Raw genomic sequence first — 20,724 nt, forward strand, 5'->3', positions numbered from 1 at the left:
TCCATTCTCAGTCTAGTATAATAGTCGTCACTGGTTGTACTTCAGTCTAGTATAAATACTGTCACTAGTCAGCCTGCAGTCTGGTATAACCGCTGTCACTGGTCAGTCATGAGTCTAGAATTAGGGCCAATCCTGACGGGAAAAATTAAATGCGCCCCTCCCATTAAAAATAATAAGAAAGAAATCTAGGTGGCCAACTGCTATGGAAACATCTACAATAAGCCCCCCCACCCCCACCCCCCGAGCATTTTATAAAGTGTAAAATAGGAAAATATGTCCCACTAGTGAAAATACCTGCGATTCTTATACCAAAAATATAAACCTGCCAAAAATGTAGCAAACACATAAATATATTCCAGCAATTAATAAACAGCACACCGTAATATCCTTGTAAATATAGAGAAAAATTAATTTACTACACACATAAATATATACCAGCATTACATGTCCTGCACATCTGGGCTGCACTCGGGCACAGACATCACTTATTGTTAGGCTGCCGCTGTTTCTTTCTATATTTGTGTTGGCCTGGTCCATCCCACTCTTCTTCCTGTAGTCTCCTCATTGTTGCCAATCCTTCTCCATCAGGTAGAGAACGTCATGGAAACTTCTCTCAGTCGTGTCTTACCACTGCAGAATTTGCCATTCAGGTGACTGTGGCCTCTGGAGAACATCTGCACACTCCGTCCCTAAAAGAAATCAGTCAATACAATGTCTCCTAGATAACAGCTTAGTGCCCCCTGCATATACAGATAATACACTGCGACCCATCAATATACTATAATATTTACTTCCATATAATTTCCTCTTCTATATTCCGTTAGCCCCAGCACACTTCCCTAGTATATAAGCGGCCCATGCCCTCAGTATATAGCCAGGCAATATATATCCAGCCAGTCCCCTGCCCCCCAGTATATAGCCAGCCTGCCCCCCTGTAGTATATAGCCAGCATGTCCCCTGTAGTATATAGCCAGCCTGCCCCCAGTAGTATATAGCCAGCCTGCTCCCCCTGTAGTATATAGGCTTCCTGTCCGCTCTGTAGCATATAAGCAGCCTGCCCCCACTTTAGTATATAGCCAGCCTGCGCCCCCTGTAGTATATACTCAGCCCACCCCCCACTGTAGTATGCAACCTGCCAGCCCCTCTGGAGTATATAGCAAGTCTGCCCCCCAGTAGCATATAGCCAGCCAGCCCCCCTGTAGTATATAGAAAACTTGCCCTCCCTGTAGTGTATACCAAGCCTGCCCCCTTGTAGAATATAGCCATCCTGCCCCCTAGTAGTTTATATAGCCAGCCTGCCCCCCCCCAGTAGTGTATATAGTCAAACTGCTCCCCCTGTAGTGTACATAGTCAGCCTGCCCCTTGTAGTGTATATAGCCAGCCAGCCCCCATATAGTATATAGCCAGTCTTCCCCCTTTGTAGTATATAGGTTGCCTGCCCCCGGGTAGTGTATAGCCAATCTGCCCCTCTTGTAGTATATAGGCAGCCTGCCCCCCCCCCCCTTACTGTATATAGGCACCCTCTGCAAAAAAAATTAAATTATACTTACCTACCTGCGTTCCCTGCATGGTCCATCCCACGGCGTCCTCTCACAGCGCCTGTGCAATGATGTCGGCAAACGCAGGTCTGGGTCATAGAGGGCGCCAGCTGCAATACATGTATCGCTGATTGATACTAAGACCCGGGACGGCGCCCCCCCTAGTGCCCTAGGTGATCGCCTACCCCTTGTCCCAGCTCTGCACTAGCACCAATCAGTCCACACTCACGTATAATTAAATCCCAGTCTAGTACAAGCACTAGCCCCAGTCAGTCCCCAGTTTAGTACAAGCACGGCCACCTGTCATTGTCATATGAACGTGGCTGGCAGCTTTTTCCAGTCTAGTGTAAACACTGTTGACAGTTATTAGTTTACCATAAATGTTATAGTCAGTCATTCTACACTTTATTGTAAATGCTCCAGTCATTCCCATACCCAATGTAAATACTGCTAAACAGTCAGTCCTGCTGAATAACTAATACATTACTTTTATTTCATTTCAGGGATGAGAAAATCTGATTGTAGGATGACATTTACACTTTACATTGTTAATATACACACACCGGCCACTTTATTAGGTACACCATGCTAGTAATGGGTTGGACCCCCTTTTGCCTTCAGAACTGCCTCAATTCTTCGTGGCATAGATTCAACAAGGTGCTGGAAGCATTCCTCAGAGATTTTGGTCCATATTGACATGATGACATCACACAGTTGCCGCAAATTTGTCGGCTGCACATCCATGATGCGAATCTCCCGTTCCACCACATCCCAAAGATGCTCTATTGGATTGAGATCTGGTGACTGTGGAGGCCATTTGAGTACAGTGAACTCATTGTCATGTTCAAGAAACCAGTCTGAGATGATTCCAGCTTTATGACATGGCGCATTATCCTGCTGAAAGTAGCCATCAGATGTTGGGTACATTGTGGTCATAAAGGGATGGACATGGTCAGCAACAATACTCAGGTAGGCTGTGGCGTTGCAAGGTTTTTCCAATCTTCTACTGTCCAATTTCGATGAGCTTGTGCAAATTGTAGCCTCAGTTTCCTGTTCTTAGCTGAAAGGAGTGGCACCCGGTGTGGTCTTCTGCTGCTGTAGCCCATCTGCCTCAAAGTTCGATGTACTGTGCGTTCAGAGATGCTCTTCTGCCTACCTTGGTTGTAACGGGTGGCGATTTGAGTCACTGTTGTTTTTCTATCAGCTCGAACCAGTCTGCCCATTCTCCTCTGACCTTTGGCATCAACAAGGCATTTCCGCCCACAGAACTGCCGCTCACTGGATGTTTTTTCTTTTTCGGACCAATCTCTGTAAACCCTAGAGATGGTTGTGCGTGAAAATCCCAGTAGATCAGCAGTTTCTAAAAAACTCAGACCAGCCCTTCTGGCACCAACAACCATGCCACGTTCAAAGGCACTCAAATCACCTTTCTTCCCCATACTGATGCTCGGTTTGAACTGCAGGAGATTGTCTTGACCATGTCTACATGCCTAAATGCACTGAGTTGCCGCCATGTGATTGGCTGATTGGAAATTAAGTGTTAAGGAGCTGTATGTTTGGTTCTGTACCAGTTTTGCAAGTGTCTAGATAAGCAGTGGATAAAACTAAAATGACTTAAAAAGAGGTTACAAAGACGTTGACTATTGTTTTTCATACACAACAATACAGAATATGTACAAAAAAAAAATGAAAGTACAGCCTGAACATTGATATTTTCATAGAAAGTGTTGATACCCTAAAAATGCTATAGTAACACTTCTACTGCCTCATCTCTTACCCTGGATATGGACATAACACTGTATATTTACAACATATGGCCTACTTATAGTGTCCCTATATACTCGGCTTATACTTCATTATATACAGTAGTTTGGCTTGACATCCAGGTCGAGGAAAAGTTGTGCTCGTCCCAAACTTCTTCCATTTAAGGATTATGGAGTATTTTGTAACCTTGGCCAGATCTGTGCCGTAATTCTGTCTCTGAGCCCCCTGTGCAGTTCCTTAAACCTCATGATTCTCATGTGCTCTGACATGCACTGTGAGCTGTGAGGTCTTATATAGACAGGTGTCTGCCTTTCCTAATCACATCCTATTAGTTTAAACACAGCTGGACTCCAATGAAGGAGTAGAACCATCTCAAGCAGGGTCAGAAGGAAATGGACAGTATGTGAGCAAAAGGTTTGAATACTTATGGCCATGTGATACTTTTTATTTTCTAATAAATTAGCAAAAATATCTATATTTTAGTTTTTTTTTTCCTGCCAAGAGTACATTAATGAGAAAAATAAAGAACTTTTTTATGTTACCAATTGGCTGCAATGAAACAAAGAGTGAAATTTAAAGGGGTCTGAATACTTTATATACCCACTGTAGCTGTACTGGAGATGTTGGCAAAGTGAGGTATGTGGAAAAGTAGTGGTGGGGCCTTCACCACACCTTCTGTCAGCAACCACTCCCGCTGTGGGAAGGTTTAAGGAGCAAAAGTACAATGGCCAGGTACTTCCACCACTCATTCAGTGGGCAGCCGCTCATGCCTTATCTTCTTTCTTTTTCCTGAAGCACCTCAGGTAACCACCCACCAGAAACCAAAACAATTGGCCTAACTACAAAGTCCCACACCAGATCCAGAAATTTTTTTTGCATCTGATGTCCTGGTCCCCATGGCAAAAGATTCTGGGGTCCACTGTGTTAAAGCATCTCATGGACTAAAGGTCCATAACCCCTTAAGGACACAGCCAGTTTATAGCATAAGGCTCAGCCCCATTTTTTGCATTCTGACTTGCGTCGCTTTATATGGTTATAACTTTTGAACACTGTTACTTATCAAAACAATTCTTTTTCCCCACATGTTGTGCTACATGTTAGTGGTAAATGTTGGCTGATAAGTTTTGCCTTTATTAAAAAAAAAAAAAAGAAAAAATGATGAATTTTTTGAAAAATTTGCCATTTTTGAAATTCAAAATAATTGTGTTTTCAGGTAGATAGAGTTACCACCTACAGTAAATAAGTTGTTGAATAACATTTCCGATATGTCTACTTTACATTTTCATAATTGTTTAAATGTCTGGATAATTTATTTTGGTGTCACTGGTGTTACAAATCAAATATCGATTTTCCGTATTTTCAGAATTTACAATTTTGGGGATAATTTTGAATGAAATGTTACATATTTGACATCAAAAACCCAAATCTACACCCCTCAAACTATCAGAAACAGATTTTAGGAAGATTATTAACCCCTTGAGATCTTCATAGTAATTGAATCAAAACGGAGATGCAATTTAGAATGGTCAAATTGTGCCGGTTATACGTTAATTTAGCCCTAAAATATACAAATTCCCTAAATATAAAAAGAGAAAACCCACCATATAATTTGTTCTGCAATTTCTCCCAAGTACAGAGACCACCCACACGTGGCCATTACTTGTTTGATGGGGGCACAGCGAGGCGCAGAAGGGAAGAAGGATTTTAGTTTCCTCTTTGGCCCCTTTTGTATGCTATAAAATTTTCGCTTATTCGTTATTGGGGCCATATGGCAATTTTTTTGCGGGATGAGATGCTTTTTTCAGTGTTACCATTTTGGGCTTGGTATCCCCTATTGTTGAAAATGTATGAACTTTTTTTTTGAGGGCAGGAGTAGAAAATAATCAATTCTGTACTGGATTTTTTACTTTTTTTTTTTTTGGTGTTCACTGTATAGCCCAATATCATGTTATCTTTATTCTATGGGTCAATACGATTACGGGGATACCATACATTAATATTTTTTCTTACGTTTTATTAAATTTGCTAAATAATACCCTAATCTGGGGAAAAATCTATGAGTTTTGCATTGACTTCTTCCAAGTGGCATAACATTTTGACTTTTTTGGCTATGGAGCTGGTTGATGGCTTTTTTTTTGTTGTACTTTGCAACAGTATCATTCTGGAGTACATATGTTTTTTTCAACACTTTTTATTGCATTTTTGTGAGCATTCAATAGGTAAAAATAATATTTTTGCTAGTTTTTTTTTGTTTTGTTTTTTGCCGTTCATCGTGCGGGTTCAATAATGATTTACTTTTATTCTTACTATTATTGTCACGGACGCGTCAATACTATATATGTGGGGTTTGTGTTATGATTTAGACTTTTTTTGTGTTATACGTCTTCTTTATATGTTATGGGGCTTATGGGCAACATCTGCTTGTTCATGATAATACTCTGCAATACTGATTTATTGCAGGGTATTAGTTGTGTCAGCCTATGCACATGCATAGGCTGACACTGTGCCTTTGAGATGGCCTTTCCTGATCGGACCCCAGGGCTGTCATAGAGTCAATCGGTGCCCCCTAAAGATGGCGCGAGGCGGACGATCGTGGGGGGAAAGACCCCCCCAAAGGTAGGTTAAATGACCCAGTCATGCTGACCGTGGCATTTACCTGGTTAAACACCCGCGATTGGAGCCCACTCCGTCCGCGGGTGTTACACTGGGGTGTCAGCTGTTGGTTACAGACGGCACCCTGTGTATCCCGATGCACGTTAGATCTTGAGCTGAACCGGCATCAGCTCTCTGTGTGATATATCGGACGCTGAGCGTTAAGTCACTGCGCTCAGCCTCTGATATATGATATACACGCTAAGTGGTTAAAGAGAACCTGTCACCAGATTCAATAAAAGCGTTATTACAAGTTCCTATAGCACTTTACTAACTTGTTTCCACACTGTTTTTAGCTAAAAAAAAATGCACAGTTCCTATCCCCAGAAAATGAAGTTTGTAAACCTACCTGGCACCCTGGCTGAAAGAGAAGGGTGCCCCAAGGGCATGTGTTATGAGGTGAAAGGAATATTGCCTTGTATGAATGTCTGCAGAGAAAGAGCAAGAGCATGAGGTGAGAGAAACACTGCCTTGCATGTTAGCACACACCTTTTAGGGACCCTGCTCCACCAGACAGGGTGCCAGGTAGGTTTACAAACTTAGTTTTTTGGGGATTGGAACTATCCATTTTAGCTAATTGAGGACTGATTATGTGTCTGCATTTGTTTAGCTGATGTGGAGTCTAGAGTCTGTATTTAGGAGGTCTGTATTTAGTTTCACTGAAAATTTTCCAATAAATACAGTTTATTTTATATTATAATAGCTGTAGCTCCGGTCGTTGCCCAGAATAGTAAATAACTGCTCTTAGCTATAACAAAATAGAATAGGTTAACAAAAAATATTTTATATGTATCTATAGACAGTCTCTGTCACTGACCAACTCTATGAGAGACTGTCTGTCTCTGGAAGTCTCTTTCGGTGACTGTCTCTGACACTCATTCAAGTGTCTCTAGAACTCTCATTCCAGTGACTGCCTCTGACATTCTCATTCTGCCGGGAGGCTCTTGAGTGCCTCCAGCACTTTTACAAAGATATTATTTTGGCAATAACAAAGCCAGAAAACTTGTAGAACACAGTCCCCCTTCCCCTAGATGTAACAAGCAGCCTACATGCGGTTTCTCACATGGCGTTTTTAAACGCATCCAAAAACACACGTGGAGGGGATTTGGGCAAAACGCAAATATATTTCCCATAAAACACATGTGTTTCATTGGAAACGCACATGCGTTTTGGCAAACCCCCACCCCACCAACACATGGGATACCATTCTGCTTAGGACACTTTACCACCAGTAATCTGGTGGTAATATCCTTTAGCCCATTTAACAACATGCTTACAGTGGTTTATAAGGTCAATTCTGCTGACAGGTTCCCTTTAAACTTTTAGTTTCCATTTAGCTCCCCTTAAGTGCAGACCCCTGATATAGGTATGAACTGGGCCTTATTCTTTTATTGCAACACTGAACAGCTGATAGCATGAACTTATGTGGAGCAGGTCCTAGGTTTTGGAAACCTGAAACCTGATCATCTGATGTTGATGACTTGTCCTATGAATATTTCACAGACTTTGAAATCTGCAACCTTAGATTACTCATTGCTGAAAACGCCACGTGTGAACGCATCCTCAGTAAGCATATAAGACGCAAAGAGCATGTGATGTGCGATTACTGAGGTCCGCATTTAGCTCCCGTGCACACCTGCACTTAGTATACACAACTGTTTCTTACTTATATACTAGACTCAGGGGAGAAGAGAGCAGGGAGGACGCCTCACTTTTACGAACACTTCCTTCCACCATATTTGAAAGACAGTGAAGGACATGACCGCACAGGTCACGCCGCCTCGAAAGCTCCGCCCCCTCATGACTGACAATCCTCCGGCGTCACGTCCCGCCCCGCAGACTCTGACGTCTGCGCGATCCCCTCACTATCCAATGAAAAGACGCGAAGTAGAAAATTGACATTGCTTTAGACCAATAAAAAGCAGAGCCCTCCCTGTGACGTGAAGCCTGTGCCCTTCTTGTATCCGCCCCCGGAGGTAGACTTGCTGAGTGCTCCTTCTCCTCTGCTGCTCTCTCCTTCTGCCGCCGCCATGTTAGGAGCTGTTGGACGCTGCTCCGCCGGGGCCCTCAGGGCCTTCAAGCCGGCCGCCAGCTCCCTGCAGCTTGGCCAGACCCTGCTGAGGAGCTCTCCTGCTGCGCTGCTCGCACGTAAGTATGCTGGCCGGCCTGCGCTGCGGTGACCTAGCTGTGTCATTGAGTAGCGGCTAGGCCTCTGTCGTCCCGGGCGGGCCTGCAGCATGGCGGGGGTGACAGTGCGAGTCCTCTGTGCCCGGGGCTGTGGTTACCCTCTGTAGTAGCACATGGGGCAGCTGGGGCTGGGGCCGCTGTACCCGGCTCCTCATTACTCAGTCTCTGACCTTGTGCTCGGCCCTCACCGCATCGGCGCGGCTCCTGTGTGCACGGCGCTGCGGTACCGCGGAGTGCATCGTCTCACATCTCCTATAGAATCTGTGCATGACCTTCGCCCTGTGCACGGGCCGGGTGACACCTTGTCCTTGTGGGGGATCACAGCAGAGGTGAAGTGTGTGCAGAGGTTGTGCCTCTCCTGTGGATTACTACGGGGTTAACTTGCCCTCACATGGGGAAGGTGAAGCCTGATGCGCACATATTATAGGGGTCTGACTTGTCTTGTTGGCTGCTGTTCACACCTGCACTGATGTCAATAAGTGATTGTTGCATATCCTCCTCTGAGCCTTCCCCAGGCTGATATTCTGCAGTGGAGGGTCTCGGTTATAACAACATAATTCTCCTCCTGTGATGATCATCAATCATGACTTTCGTTCTTCTGAGTTTTCTGAAGCAACTTAATGATCTGAGAAGGAAGTAAATGCAGACCTAAAGGTCATCTTGGAGTTTAAATCATAAACAAGTGTTATTATAAAATTACTTGCCCCTCTTGTGTTCCTTGACCTTCCCTACAGGGGTTAGCTTGCCCTGACATGGGAAAAGGTCAAGACTTGTCCTGCTGGATGCTGTTCACACTTGCTGATTTCAATAAATTACAGTGATTGTCACAACCATGTACAGCACTCTTTACACACAGTATGATTGATCCTAGTCCATGTGAACACAGCCTTACCACGCTTTACTTTCCTTTCCAGAGAGAGACTATGCAGCTCAGGCTGCCACCGCTGCCAAGGCAGGCACAGCTAATGGCCGCATTGTCGCTGTCATCGGAGCCGTTGTCGACGTCCAGTTTGATGAAGGCCTGCCACCAATCCTGAATGCTCTTGAGGTCCAGGGCAGGGACAGCAGGCTGGTTCTGGAAGTTGCACAGCACTTGGGTAAAGTGGACCTATTCTTGTGTACAGTCTATAGTACTGGGAGGCCTTGTTAAGATGGCCACTTCTCTGGGAGTAGGGGGGCCTTTCTCGGGCTGATATTCTCCAGTGGAGGATATAATATTCTCCTTCTTTGATGATCATCAATCATGACTTTCGTTCTTCTGAGTCTTCTGAAGCAACTTAATGATCTGAGAAGGTGTAAATGCAGACTTAAAGGTCATCTTGGAGTTAAAAATCATAGTAGTTATTATAAAACTATTTACTCCTCTTGTGATCCTTGACCTTCCCTTCTGCTGTACATGACCCCTGCAGCCAAACACTGGTCTCTTTGCTGATTATATGTATGCAGCCAGATTGCTGAGGGAAGTGCTTGGCCTCTGTGGTCATGAGGATGTCCTTGAACTTGGTAACCTGTAATTTCTTATCCTAAGTTTTTTTTTTTTAATCTTTTGATAAGCGACTCTGAAATCCTGGACATCCTTTTCTGTATAAATCATGGAGTTTTCATTTTGGAATAGGGGAGAACACTGTCCGTACCATTGCTATGGATGGTACCGAAGGTTTGGTTAGAGGGCAGAAGGTCCTGGACACTGGCACCCCAATCAGAATTCCTGTTGGTCCTGAGACCCTTGGAAGAATTATGAATGTCATCGGTGAACCAATTGATGAAAGAGGCCCGATTACTACCAAACAGTGAGTGGTGATCCAAATCAATTTACCAATTAAATTCTGGCTTGCATTATTGAAACTGGATTTGCAGAATGGGCTCACGTGATAAGATTTCTTTCCCCTCATGTTATAGTATAAAGGCCTAAAGAGCTTAATGTCTCCATTCAGCATTACGTAGGTTGCTGTACCATATGCTTGATGCACATTTGTAGTGGGATTTAAGTTGTATCCTGCTATATATTTCCTTTGAAATTACTCCTGAACTGAACTGATGGGTATTACTTACCTCTTGCACAGTCTCATTGCTTGTCACTTTGTACATACAGGTTCGCTGCCATCCATGCTGAAGCACCAGAGTTTGTTGAAATGAGTGTTGAGCAGGAAATTCTGGTTACTGGAATCAAGGTGGTAGATCTTCTTGCTCCCTACGCTAAAGGAGGAAAAATCGGTATGTTGGTTTTTATTTGGTGATCCTTGGGTAAAGATTTATGCTAAGTACCTGTCATGCAGACAATAAACTAGCCACCTGGTCTCCAAAAAAGGAGGAAAGACTATGTCTTACTGGGGATTAGTTAGTTTCTGAAACACTACTGACGTTTCTTGTGGTGATTTTATTGATTTGACTTTCGTTCTTCTGAGACTACTGAAGACGTTATCAATCTGAAGAAACTCTTAAAGGGATACTGTCATCAGACGTTTCTCTGCTTCTCCCATAGAGAAGAGTAGACATAAACAAAGTCTCTTTTTATAGTAACTGTCTTTTATCCAATAGGAGTTAAAGTTTACCAGGGGGACTAAGCTTTGCATACAGAAAGGTAGTGGCCTGTGAGGAGGAGTTTCCCCCTTGCCAGGCATCAATTTCAAATAAAAACCATCCATATCCTTCCCGCCTCACCCCTCAGAACATAAATGTCTGCCCCACTAACCACTCCCATGGGACTAGAGACACAGCTCTGTATATAAAGGTATATTTGATCTAACTTAAAAAAAAAATTAGGTAAAAGCTAGTTTTACTATAAAACCTCTTTAGCAATGTGTACACTATTCTCTATAGGAACTTGGAGGAGCCAGAACAAGGGCTCTTGACAAGATTCTTTACTAAAGCCATCTAGTTAATGCAGGCTTATTATAGGTTTCTTATGTGTTTTTTTTTTTTTTTTTTTAATTTTTAGGTTTGTTCGGTGGTGCTGGTGTGGGTAAAACCGTACTTATTATGGAGCTGATCAACAATGTGGCCAAAGCCCATGGTGGTTACTCCGTGTTTGCTGGAGTAGGAGAACGTACCCGTGAAGGGAATGACTTATACCATGAAATGATTGAGTCTGGTGTCATTAACCTGAAGGATACCACATCTAAGGTTAGTGTCTTTCTTCCTCCCACACCATGTATGTAGAGCTTACATTGTCCAGCAGCCTTCTGTGTCACACTTATGTACCGTATAATGAACAAATAAATAAGAAACAGACCTACCCTCTAGGGCAGTGATCTGATATTGATTTGTCATGGCTATTGCTTTTATAGAAGCCTAGTTGCTACTTCTGTAATTGGATGTTTCATGTGCCAAAAGCCTCCACTTCTATAGAAAGTGGGTAGATCCATTCTGATCAGGTATAGATGAGTCCCCATCACTGTTTGCTTCTCTGCAGTACTATCTTTTGGTTGTAGTCGCATGTTTTGCCGCTGATCCGCTCTACAGAAATCCTTGGCGCATTAATGGGAAGCGTGAATAGTTAAAATATTCTTTTACACTTGCTATAGGTAGCCCTGGTATACGGACAGATGAATGAACCCCCAGGTGCCAGGGCTCGTGTTGCTCTGACTGGTTTGACTGTTGCTGAATACTTCAGAGATCAAGAAGGACAAGATGTGCTGCTTTTCATTGACAATATCTTCAGGTTTACCCAGGCTGGTTCAGAGGTAATTGCCAAATCAACACAAGTCTGTCCTAGGTACATCTTTGGTGCGTTCTGGAATGCTGACCCTGTCCACTTTCTGTAGGTGTCTGCCTTGCTGGGCCGTATTCCCTCTGCTGTGGGCTACCAACCAACCCTGGCCACTGACATGGGTACTATGCAGGAGAGAATTACAACCACAAAGAAGGGATCTATTACTTCTGTGCAGGTTTGTATCTGTAGCAGGCTAGTGTTCTCTAACATTTAAGACTTTGGCTTAGTTTAGTGTGACACTAGTATGTGTCTAAATAAAATTATCCAAAATCCTTTAAATGTAGTGTAACTTTGTAAACCAAGTTTCTCAAGAGAACTTTAAATGGGGTTTAGCTGTACTGGGTGTTGACCACTGGAAAATCTCTTGATTAGATCATCTTTAACAGATTCTTTTACGGCAACTGTCCTTTCACACTCTGTATGAATTTGCTCCTACTTATTGCCTGAGATGATGAGTAACTTAGACTTTCGTTCTTCTGAGTTTGCTGAAGCAACTCGTTCTGTTTCTGACAAGGCATCAATAACACCCAATCTACAGTCCTGCCTGTGGCTCCTCTAAGCTTTTCACTTTTTCTCTCTTAATAGGCCATCTATGTGCCTGCTGATGACTTGACAGATCCTGCCCCTGCCACCACATTTGCTCACTTGGATGCCACAACTGTGTTGTCACGTGCTATTGCTGAGCTTGGAATCTACCCAGCTGTGGATCCTCTGGATTCCACCTCCCGTATCATGGACCCCAACATTGTGGGCACAGAGCACTATGATGTAGCTCGTGGTGTGCAGAAGATCTTGCAGGTTTGTACTTTGCATGCACAAATTGCACTTTAGACCTTGAAGAGCAAAATAAAAATTAAAGTTTTTTCTTTCCCTTTTTATAGGACTACAAATCACTGCAGGATATTATTGCCATCTTGGGTATGGATGAACTGTCAGAAGAAGACAAACTTACTGTAGCCAGAGCCCGTAAGATCCAGCGTTTCCTGTCTCAGCCTTTCCAGGTTGCTGAGGTTTTTACTGGGCACTTGGGCAAACTGGTTCCTCTTAAAGAAACCATCAAGGGATTCAAGCAGATCCTTCATGGTAACTATGACCTGAAATGGTTGGAATACTGTAATGAGAAATTGGGCAATTGGATATCTAATCCACCTTTTTTCATTTCAATTTTGCAGGTGAATACGATCACTTGCCTGAACAGGCTTTTTACATGGTAGGACCTATTGAAGAAGCTGTAACAAAGGCTGAGAAACTAGCAGAAGAGCACTCTTAAAGACTTGATAAAACGTTTCCTTGAAAGCACTCATCCACAACACCTTCATCCTCAGTAATTCTTTTTGCCTGTCTAATGGATAGTGTCGGCAAAGTGTATTTAAAATTTCCAATAAAACATCTGTGTACAGACCACATTTGTATGGTGTGAGCTTTTGGTTAAATAACACACAATTGCAGCAATAAGTTACACTACTAGTCTCTTTTACAGGCCTCTTTAGTTGCCACAACCTTAACAGCCACTGGAAAGTCTACTAAATGCATACTATAGATCCGTTTTATTGGTCTAGGTATTTCTTGTGCTACCATTGTTATACTCTAAAAATTTGCAACACTTGGCTGCTTCTGAGCATTTGTTCTGTGATGCCAGTAATTTCCTAATTTCATATAGGCAAAGGTACCCTGTTTCCCCAAAAATAAGACGGTGTCTTATATTTTTTTTGCTCCTAAAGAGGCACTAGGTCTTCAGGGGATGTCTAATTTTTCCATGAACAAGAATTTACATTTATTGGTGAACAAAAAAATAAACTTCTCAAACATCCTTAACTCTCCAAACTCTGGGGACAAATTTTCCAATGGTTAAATCTCATGTTTAGCAATGGCACTTTTCTTAAATGACCACTTCATGTCCATGTAGTGCATTTGTGCTGCAACAGTCAGTAATTTTATTCCACAAAATCTTCACCCATGTCACAATCTATAAAAGATCAACTAATGTACAGCTTGTGGGGAGATGTAGCAATGACTGCAGCTAGGTCTTATTTTCAGGGGAGGCCTTGTATTTCTTTGAACAAAATTGAACTAGGTCTTTCGGGGGATGTCCTATTTTAGGGGAAACTGGGTAATGTGGTAGGTTGTAAATGACAACTTTTAGTGAAGAAAATAACTATCTAGTTTGTAGAATCTGTTAACTATGGAATGGTTTTTATGCTGCTTTACCTAGTTACCTCATTCTATACATGAGGGAAAATGCCATTGTATAACCTTAATCTTCTCAGGAAAAAAACCTTGCTTTTCCATAGCGTTCCCCATGACGGCACCAACTGGAGGATTACCCTTGACCTCTGTAGGGACAGGAAGCAGAGGTTAAATACCCCACCCCGGCATCCGTACACCAGTGGCTTCCTGTCCCTACACAGGGCAGGGAGTAGAGAGAAGTCTCTCCTCATCCCCAGTAGTTGGGACGGTGAGGTGGGACCAAAGTGGCGCAGGGAATCGTCCCTTACCCTAAGGCAGTCTCTGCCTCGATCGGACTCCCGTCCTTTCCTCTGCCACAAAACAGACGCCGATTCCTCTGGCTGTGCCCGCAGCTCCGAAGCTAAGGACACCCGGAGCGTGTCCATCGCTGGAAATGACGGGACTGGATGTGACATCACGATGGCGCGACCCGGAACAGGAGCGTGGAGCGGTAAGATTGAAAAGCGAGGTATTCACGTTGATCTGAGGTCTAATAGTCGCACTCTGGCCCTGACTCAAGTAACGCTGAGATCGAACGCTATTCTAGGCATTTCTCAGCTATCAAGGTCGGTTACATGCTGTATGGTTACCTCATATGTGTCATATACGATCTAGGTCTATATACATGTGTATATTTCTCTTAGGGGGTTGTGCAGTATATCCCTCATTCAAGATACTTTAAGGTACTCCTTCATTTATATTCCACTTGGTTAAATGTCAGTATCTCACATTTCTATTAAATGTTTAGGCTTGCTGATATCAGTGGTCCCACAATTGGGAATATGGAGACACATGGCATGGAGGCTTCGAGTCTGGACCTCATATCCTTGAACCCTGTAAGTAGGGTTAATTAGGGATAGGGTGGTGGGTCACCCACAGCCCCATATTATCACATAAGGTGTCCGGTTAAGGACTAATTACTTCTCCTTCTCCTTGGTAGGAGCCCAGGGAAAAGAAGGACAAAAGGAGAGCTAAAGATCAGTCAGGCACAAAGAAAACCACTTCAAAAAAGTGCAATATGTGCTTAGAAAAACTCCCTACGGACTACAAAAAACCAGTCTGTAAAATCTGCGTGGATAACCTACTCAGAGAAGAGTCTCATTTGTGGATGAAATGCATAGTTTTATCAGGGACAAAGTTAAAACATCTATAGCGTCATCCATAACAGCTTTTATACCTCAAGAGCCTCCGCATAAGACAGTTATAGAATCCATATCAGACTCAGGAGGGACCAAGGAATCTATTGATATGGAGGCTAGATATTTACTAGCATCCGAAGATATGGAACCACTTCTAAAGGCTATGAGGGATACCCTCAAAATTGAGGAGATAGAGACCAAATCTATTCAAGATGAGTTATTCGGACTTCTTAAAGGTAAGAAGAAGCAAGTGTTTCCTATAAATAACTCTCAAGGAATTGATACTAGAAGAATGGAGAGAGCCGGAGAGCAGAATCTCCATGTCCAGAGTTTAAAAACCGTCTCTTTTGATGAAGCAGAAACCAAAATTTGGAACTCTACCCCTAAAGTTGACATCCAGGTCACCAAAAAGACGGACCTTCCATTCGAGGATGCAATCCAGCTAAGGGATCCCCTGGATAGGAAGGCGGACAGCCTTCTAAAAAAGACATGGGAGTGTGCCATGTTAAATCTAAAATCAAATATTGCCATGACATCCATGGCGCGCACTCTTTCACTGGATTACCGAATTAGGTCATGTTAGAGACGGTACTCCAAGAGAAATGTTGAGTACGTTCTCCACTTTAAGAGCAGCTACAGCCTTCATCGCAGATGCCTCAGCGGAAGGAGTGAGAGTAAGCGCCAAGGAAGGTGCACTGTCAAATTCAGTCAGAAGATCACTTTGGCTTCGCCAGTGGACTGATGATTTCAGATCGAAGTCAAAGTTATGTGGTATTCCATTCGAAGGGGAATACCTATTCGGTTCTGAACTTGACACACTTTTGGAGAAAGCGGCGGACAGAAAGAAAGGGTTTCCGGAATCCAGGAGTAACCCAAGGAAACAACCCTTTCGGGACTCTAAGGACATAAAACAGCCCTTTAGAGGGAAAGGCAAACAGGGCAGATGGAGCTACCCTAAAGGAGGGAGAGGAAGAGGCTTCCTACTCAGTGCCAGCAACTCTGCCCCAGCGTACAGAAAACAATGACGCCAGGGTGGGGGGAAGACTATTGAAGTTCCATTCACAATGGGCTCGGATAACATCAAATCCCTGGATACTAAGTATTCTTCAGGAAGGTTACCATCTAGAACTAACCTCTCTTCCTCCCAGAAAATTTGTTCTGACAGAGCAGCCCTCAGAAAACCTCTCAACCTCACTATGGTCGGAGATACAAAAACTAATTCAGTTGGATGTCATCATCCCGGTAGCTCAGGAACAATTAAAAGGACACTACTCTCCCCTCTTCTTAATAAAAATAAAACGTACTGAACAGGTACGTACAGTATCGAAAATTCAAGATGGAAACAGTGAGCTCGGCAGCCGTTCTGATCCAACCAGGAGCATTTATGTGTACGATAGATCTGAGAGATGCGTACTACCATGTGCCAATACATCTAAAATCTCAAAAATTCCTCAGATTCGCAGTACGATCGCCTTGGGGAGAGGAAGTCCACTATCAGTACAAGGCGCTGCCCTTTGGGATTTCTTCGGCCCCAAGGACATTCACAAAGATCATGGTCGAAGTGATAGCTTTCCTGAGGCGGAAAGGGATACTAGTCATCCCCTACCTGGACGATTTGTTAGTGGTGGCCAGTTCAAAACAAGAGCTAATACACCACCGAGATATCACAATGACGATCCTACAACAGTTAGGATGGATGATAAACTTGGAAAAGTCCAGACTAACCCCAAGTACAAAAGTTGTCTTTCTAGGAACATTATTGGACTCGATCCAGCAGATGTCCTTCTTACCGCCAGAAAAAGCAACAAGACTGATACAACAGATTATAATGTTTCAAAAAAGAAATCATTGCACGATAAGGGAAGCCATGAGGATTCTGGGAATTATTACATCTTCCATACAAAGTGTACAGTGGAGCCAAAGTCGCACCAGAGCCCTTCAAAGTTGGATATTGGCCTCCTGGGACAAAAATCCCCAACACCTAAATCAAAAGATTCGGATTTCGGAAGCGGTCAAGCAATCCCTGGAGTGGTGGATAAATACTTAGAACCTGGAAAGAGGAGTATCATGGCATCCCTGGCCAGTGATAAATATCCGGACGGACGCAAGTCAGTCAGGTTGGGGAGCAGACATAGCAGGCCTTCCCATTCAAGGTCTATGGCCGTCGTCAATCAGATCCCGTTCCTCGAACTTCTGAGAGCTGTTCTAGAGACTTTAAGAGCCAGCACTCAAAGCTTGAAGGAGAGACATATAAGAATTTATTCAGACAACACCACCATGGTGGCGTATCTCCGTCATCAAGGGGGTACCAGGAACCCCGATCTCCTCAGTCTCTCAGACAAGATATTCGCTTGGGCAGAAACCAACATCCGCTCCCTCTCAGCCACCCATTTAAAGGGAGAGAAGAATCTGATAGCAGACTATCTCAGTCGTCAGATCATAGACCACAACGAGTGGTGTTTAAACAAGAGCATCTTTACACGTCTCACACACAAATGGGGACAACCAGTAACAGATCTCTTGCCTCCAGCAAAAATACAAAGGTTCCTCATTTCTTCTCTCTGGAACCAAATACTCCGTTTTGCCAAAGGGATGCCTTCAGTCACTCCTGGAGCGGACCTCTAATGTATGCCTTTCCTCCTATACCTCTCATAGCGAGAGTTGTTCAGAAGATCAGAGAAGACCAAGCGAAGGTTATTCTCATTGTTCCCTGGTGGCCAAAGAGGAACTGGTTTCCGTGGCTAGGGAAGATGGCATTGGAAGAACCTGTCATGCTGGAACCTCTAAACAATCTTCTGTTCCAGGGTCCAGTTTACCATCCAAATCCACAGGCTCTCCAGCTCTCGGCATGGATCCTGAAAGGATGTTGCTGATATCCAAAGGACTATCAAACAAGGTAATTTCCACACTCAAAGCAAGCCGCAAACCAGTTACCCACAAAATCTATGCCAGGATATGGGGAAGATTTGTATCTTTTTGTGACTCCTCCTAACCAACTATCCCCTAATATTTCACAGGTGCTAGACTTCCTGCAAGCAGGATTTGACAAGAGCCTTAAGACAAATTCTTTAAAAGTCCAGATTTCGGCCCTCAGCGCCTTTTTCGACGCCACATTAGCAGAAAACAGATGGATCCAAAGGTTTGTCAAAGCTAGGCTGCTAGGCTAAGACCTCATATAAAACAAAATATCCCAAATTGGGATCTTTCATTAGTACTAGATTACCTCACAAAAATACCGTTTGAACCTCTAGAGACGGTTAAACTTAGAGAATTAACGCTAAAACTTACCTTTCTTATAGCCATAACAACAGCTAGGCGTTTGGGGGAGATCCAAAGTTTGTCAATTAAAGAACCCTATCTTAAATTATGTGAGGATAAGATCGTGCTAACGTTAGATAAAACCTTCACACCCAAGGTAGCCTCATCTTTTCATCGTAACCAAGAGATTATTCTACCTTCCTTCTGTCAGAACCCAAAACATGCCAAAGAACGGGAGTGGCATACACTGGACGTCAGAAGATACCTGCTACATTATCTCGAAGTTACCAAATCCTGGAGAAAAGACAACATTCTCCTACAATTTAAGAGAAAAAACAAAGGCAGGAAAGCTTCAAAAGCATCCATCGCCAGGTGGATCAGAACAGTCATCAAAGAAGCTTATGATGCCAACAACCTGGACATTTCAGGGACTATTAGGGCCCACTCGACCAGAGGAGTGGCAGCCTCCTGGGCGGAGAAACGTGGTGCCTCACTAGAGGACATATGTAGAGAAGCTACCTGGTCTACTCACCTAACTTTTGCCAAACACTATAGGCTAGATGTTCAAAGTGCTAGAGACCAGTCCTTCGGAAGGAAGGTCTTACAAGCTGTTGTCCCCCCCAATTGTTTATCTGGTACATCTCCAGTTGGGGCCGTCATGGGGGACGCTATGGAAAAGGAGAATTATTCTCACCGTTAATTCGATTTCCATTAGTCCACCATGACGGCCCATATATATTTCCCACCCTGTATTTTGGAAAAGTTTAAATTGCCTATTTGTTCTGTGTGCATTAATAACATACAATAAATGGGTTGCATCCAAGGCCGGTGTAGTTATTTGGTAGCCACTGGTGTACGGATGCCGTGGTGGGGTATTTAACCTCTGCTTCCTGTCCCTACAGAGGTCAAGGGTCATCCTCCAGTTGGGGCCGTCATGGTGGACTAATGGAAACCGAATTAACGGTGAGAATAATTCTCCTTTTATAGACAAATTAAGACAGTTTAAAACCATGAATATGAAAGTTGGGACTAGTTCACATCACTGTACTATCGAGTGCTAGATCTGTCTAAACATTTATCGTTTAACAGTTTAATGTGTTTGACCTATAATGTCCTACTCCTGTGAGCTGTGCTGACCTTGCTTTGGCAGTCTGTGGGGTTCAGTATAAACTAATTGAAAATCTTTTCCATGCATTTTCGGGAGGGGCCCTGGGTTCATCCAATATGAATTTCCATTTAAATGTTTGGTAATGAGCGCACAGGGTTTTGCAGTTAAATGGCACCTCACATGTCTAAACTGAAGTATGAAAAGTTGCTGGTGTCAAGATAGAGATGGCAACATGTCATCAAATATTTTCAAAGGCATCAATAAGCTTATGAATTTGGTATCTATGCCATCATTCTAACCCACATAATAAAGGAAAGTTTGTCATTCAGGATGCTCAGTTAGTCAAATACAAAGGCCAAGAAGTCACAACTGCAGCATGGAATATTAAACAAGCTTGTTTACCAAGTTCATTTTTCCTTTATGCTTTATCAACTTTCCAGTTTTCAAAATTTCTGCTTGTCATGCAACGGGAAGCTTCATTATCTTCCTGTAGATACACTGGTCCATGGTCATGTGATCTCACACAGGTGCATGGCTCACATCAGTTTAACCAAAGCTATTTGATAATGACCTGTGTTTTTATATGAAATCACATGATCATGGTCCATTGTTTGCAGGAAGTAAACATGGAGGCTTCTTTAACCCCTTAGTGACCACCCATATGAATTTCCCCATCTTTCACTAAGGGCTCTTGACACTCGGCGTCAGATGATTGCTTGTTAATGTCGCTTTGTGGAAAGTGTAAAAAAAAAAAATTCAATAAAAATGCCTTTAAGCCCCATAACAAATAGAGATACAGAACGCTAAAATAGTCATAACACAAACCCCACAATTATAGTATCACTGCGTGCATAACAACCCGTAGAATAAAACTATTGAACCCGCACGATGAACGCGGATTTTAAAAAAACCCTTAAACCTGCCAAAATTATTTTTACCTATTGAATCCCACAAAAATAATTGCAATAAAAAGTGATCAAAAAAACATGTACTCCAGAATGATACTAGTGCAAAGTACAACCTCTCCCGCAAAAAAACAAGCCATCAACAAGCTCTGTAGCCGCAAGTAAAAATGTTATGCCACTTGGAAGACGACAATGCAAAAATGGTAGATTTTTCCCACATTAGGGTTTTATTTGG

General features: G+C 43.1%; 1 protein-coding gene and 4 non-coding genes across 5 annotated transcripts; all 5 read left to right on the top strand.

The window, feature by feature from the left end:
• The first annotated feature begins 7,911 nt into the window (after positions 1 to 7,911).
• ATP5F1B (ATP synthase F1 subunit beta) lies at positions 7,912 to 13,257 on the top strand. Its single transcript, XM_072135000.1, has 10 exons — positions 7,912 to 8,102; positions 9,056 to 9,238; positions 9,757 to 9,931; positions 10,234 to 10,355; positions 11,080 to 11,264; positions 11,666 to 11,824; positions 11,906 to 12,028; positions 12,439 to 12,651; positions 12,735 to 12,936; positions 13,026 to 13,257. Exons 1-10 carry the CDS (start codon positions 7,985 to 7,987, stop codon positions 13,121 to 13,123), a joined length of 1,578 nt encoding a protein of 525 aa, XP_071991101.1. The 5' UTR covers positions 7,912 to 7,984; the 3' UTR covers positions 13,124 to 13,257.
• On the top strand, positions 8,703 to 8,775 carry LOC140120075 (small nucleolar RNA SNORD59). Its single transcript, XR_011853502.1, has one exon. It is a non-coding gene; the product is annotated as a small nucleolar RNA SNORD59 (small nucleolar RNA).
• On the top strand, positions 9,363 to 9,435 carry LOC140120074 (small nucleolar RNA SNORD59). Its single transcript, XR_011853500.1, has one exon. It is a non-coding gene; the product is annotated as a small nucleolar RNA SNORD59 (small nucleolar RNA).
• LOC140120077 (small nucleolar RNA SNORD59) lies at positions 10,504 to 10,576 on the top strand. The gene has a single exon (XR_011853504.1). It is a non-coding gene; the product is annotated as a small nucleolar RNA SNORD59 (small nucleolar RNA).
• On the top strand, positions 12,296 to 12,368 carry LOC140120076 (small nucleolar RNA SNORD59). Its single transcript, XR_011853503.1, has one exon. It is a non-coding gene; the product is annotated as a small nucleolar RNA SNORD59 (small nucleolar RNA).
• Positions 13,258 to 20,724: the final 7,467 nt, after the last annotated feature.

Source organism: Engystomops pustulosus, chromosome 2, assembly GCF_040894005.1.
Source record: "Engystomops pustulosus chromosome 2, aEngPut4.maternal, whole genome shotgun sequence".
NCBI classification, from domain to species: domain Eukaryota; kingdom Metazoa; phylum Chordata; class Amphibia; order Anura; family Leptodactylidae; genus Engystomops; species Engystomops pustulosus.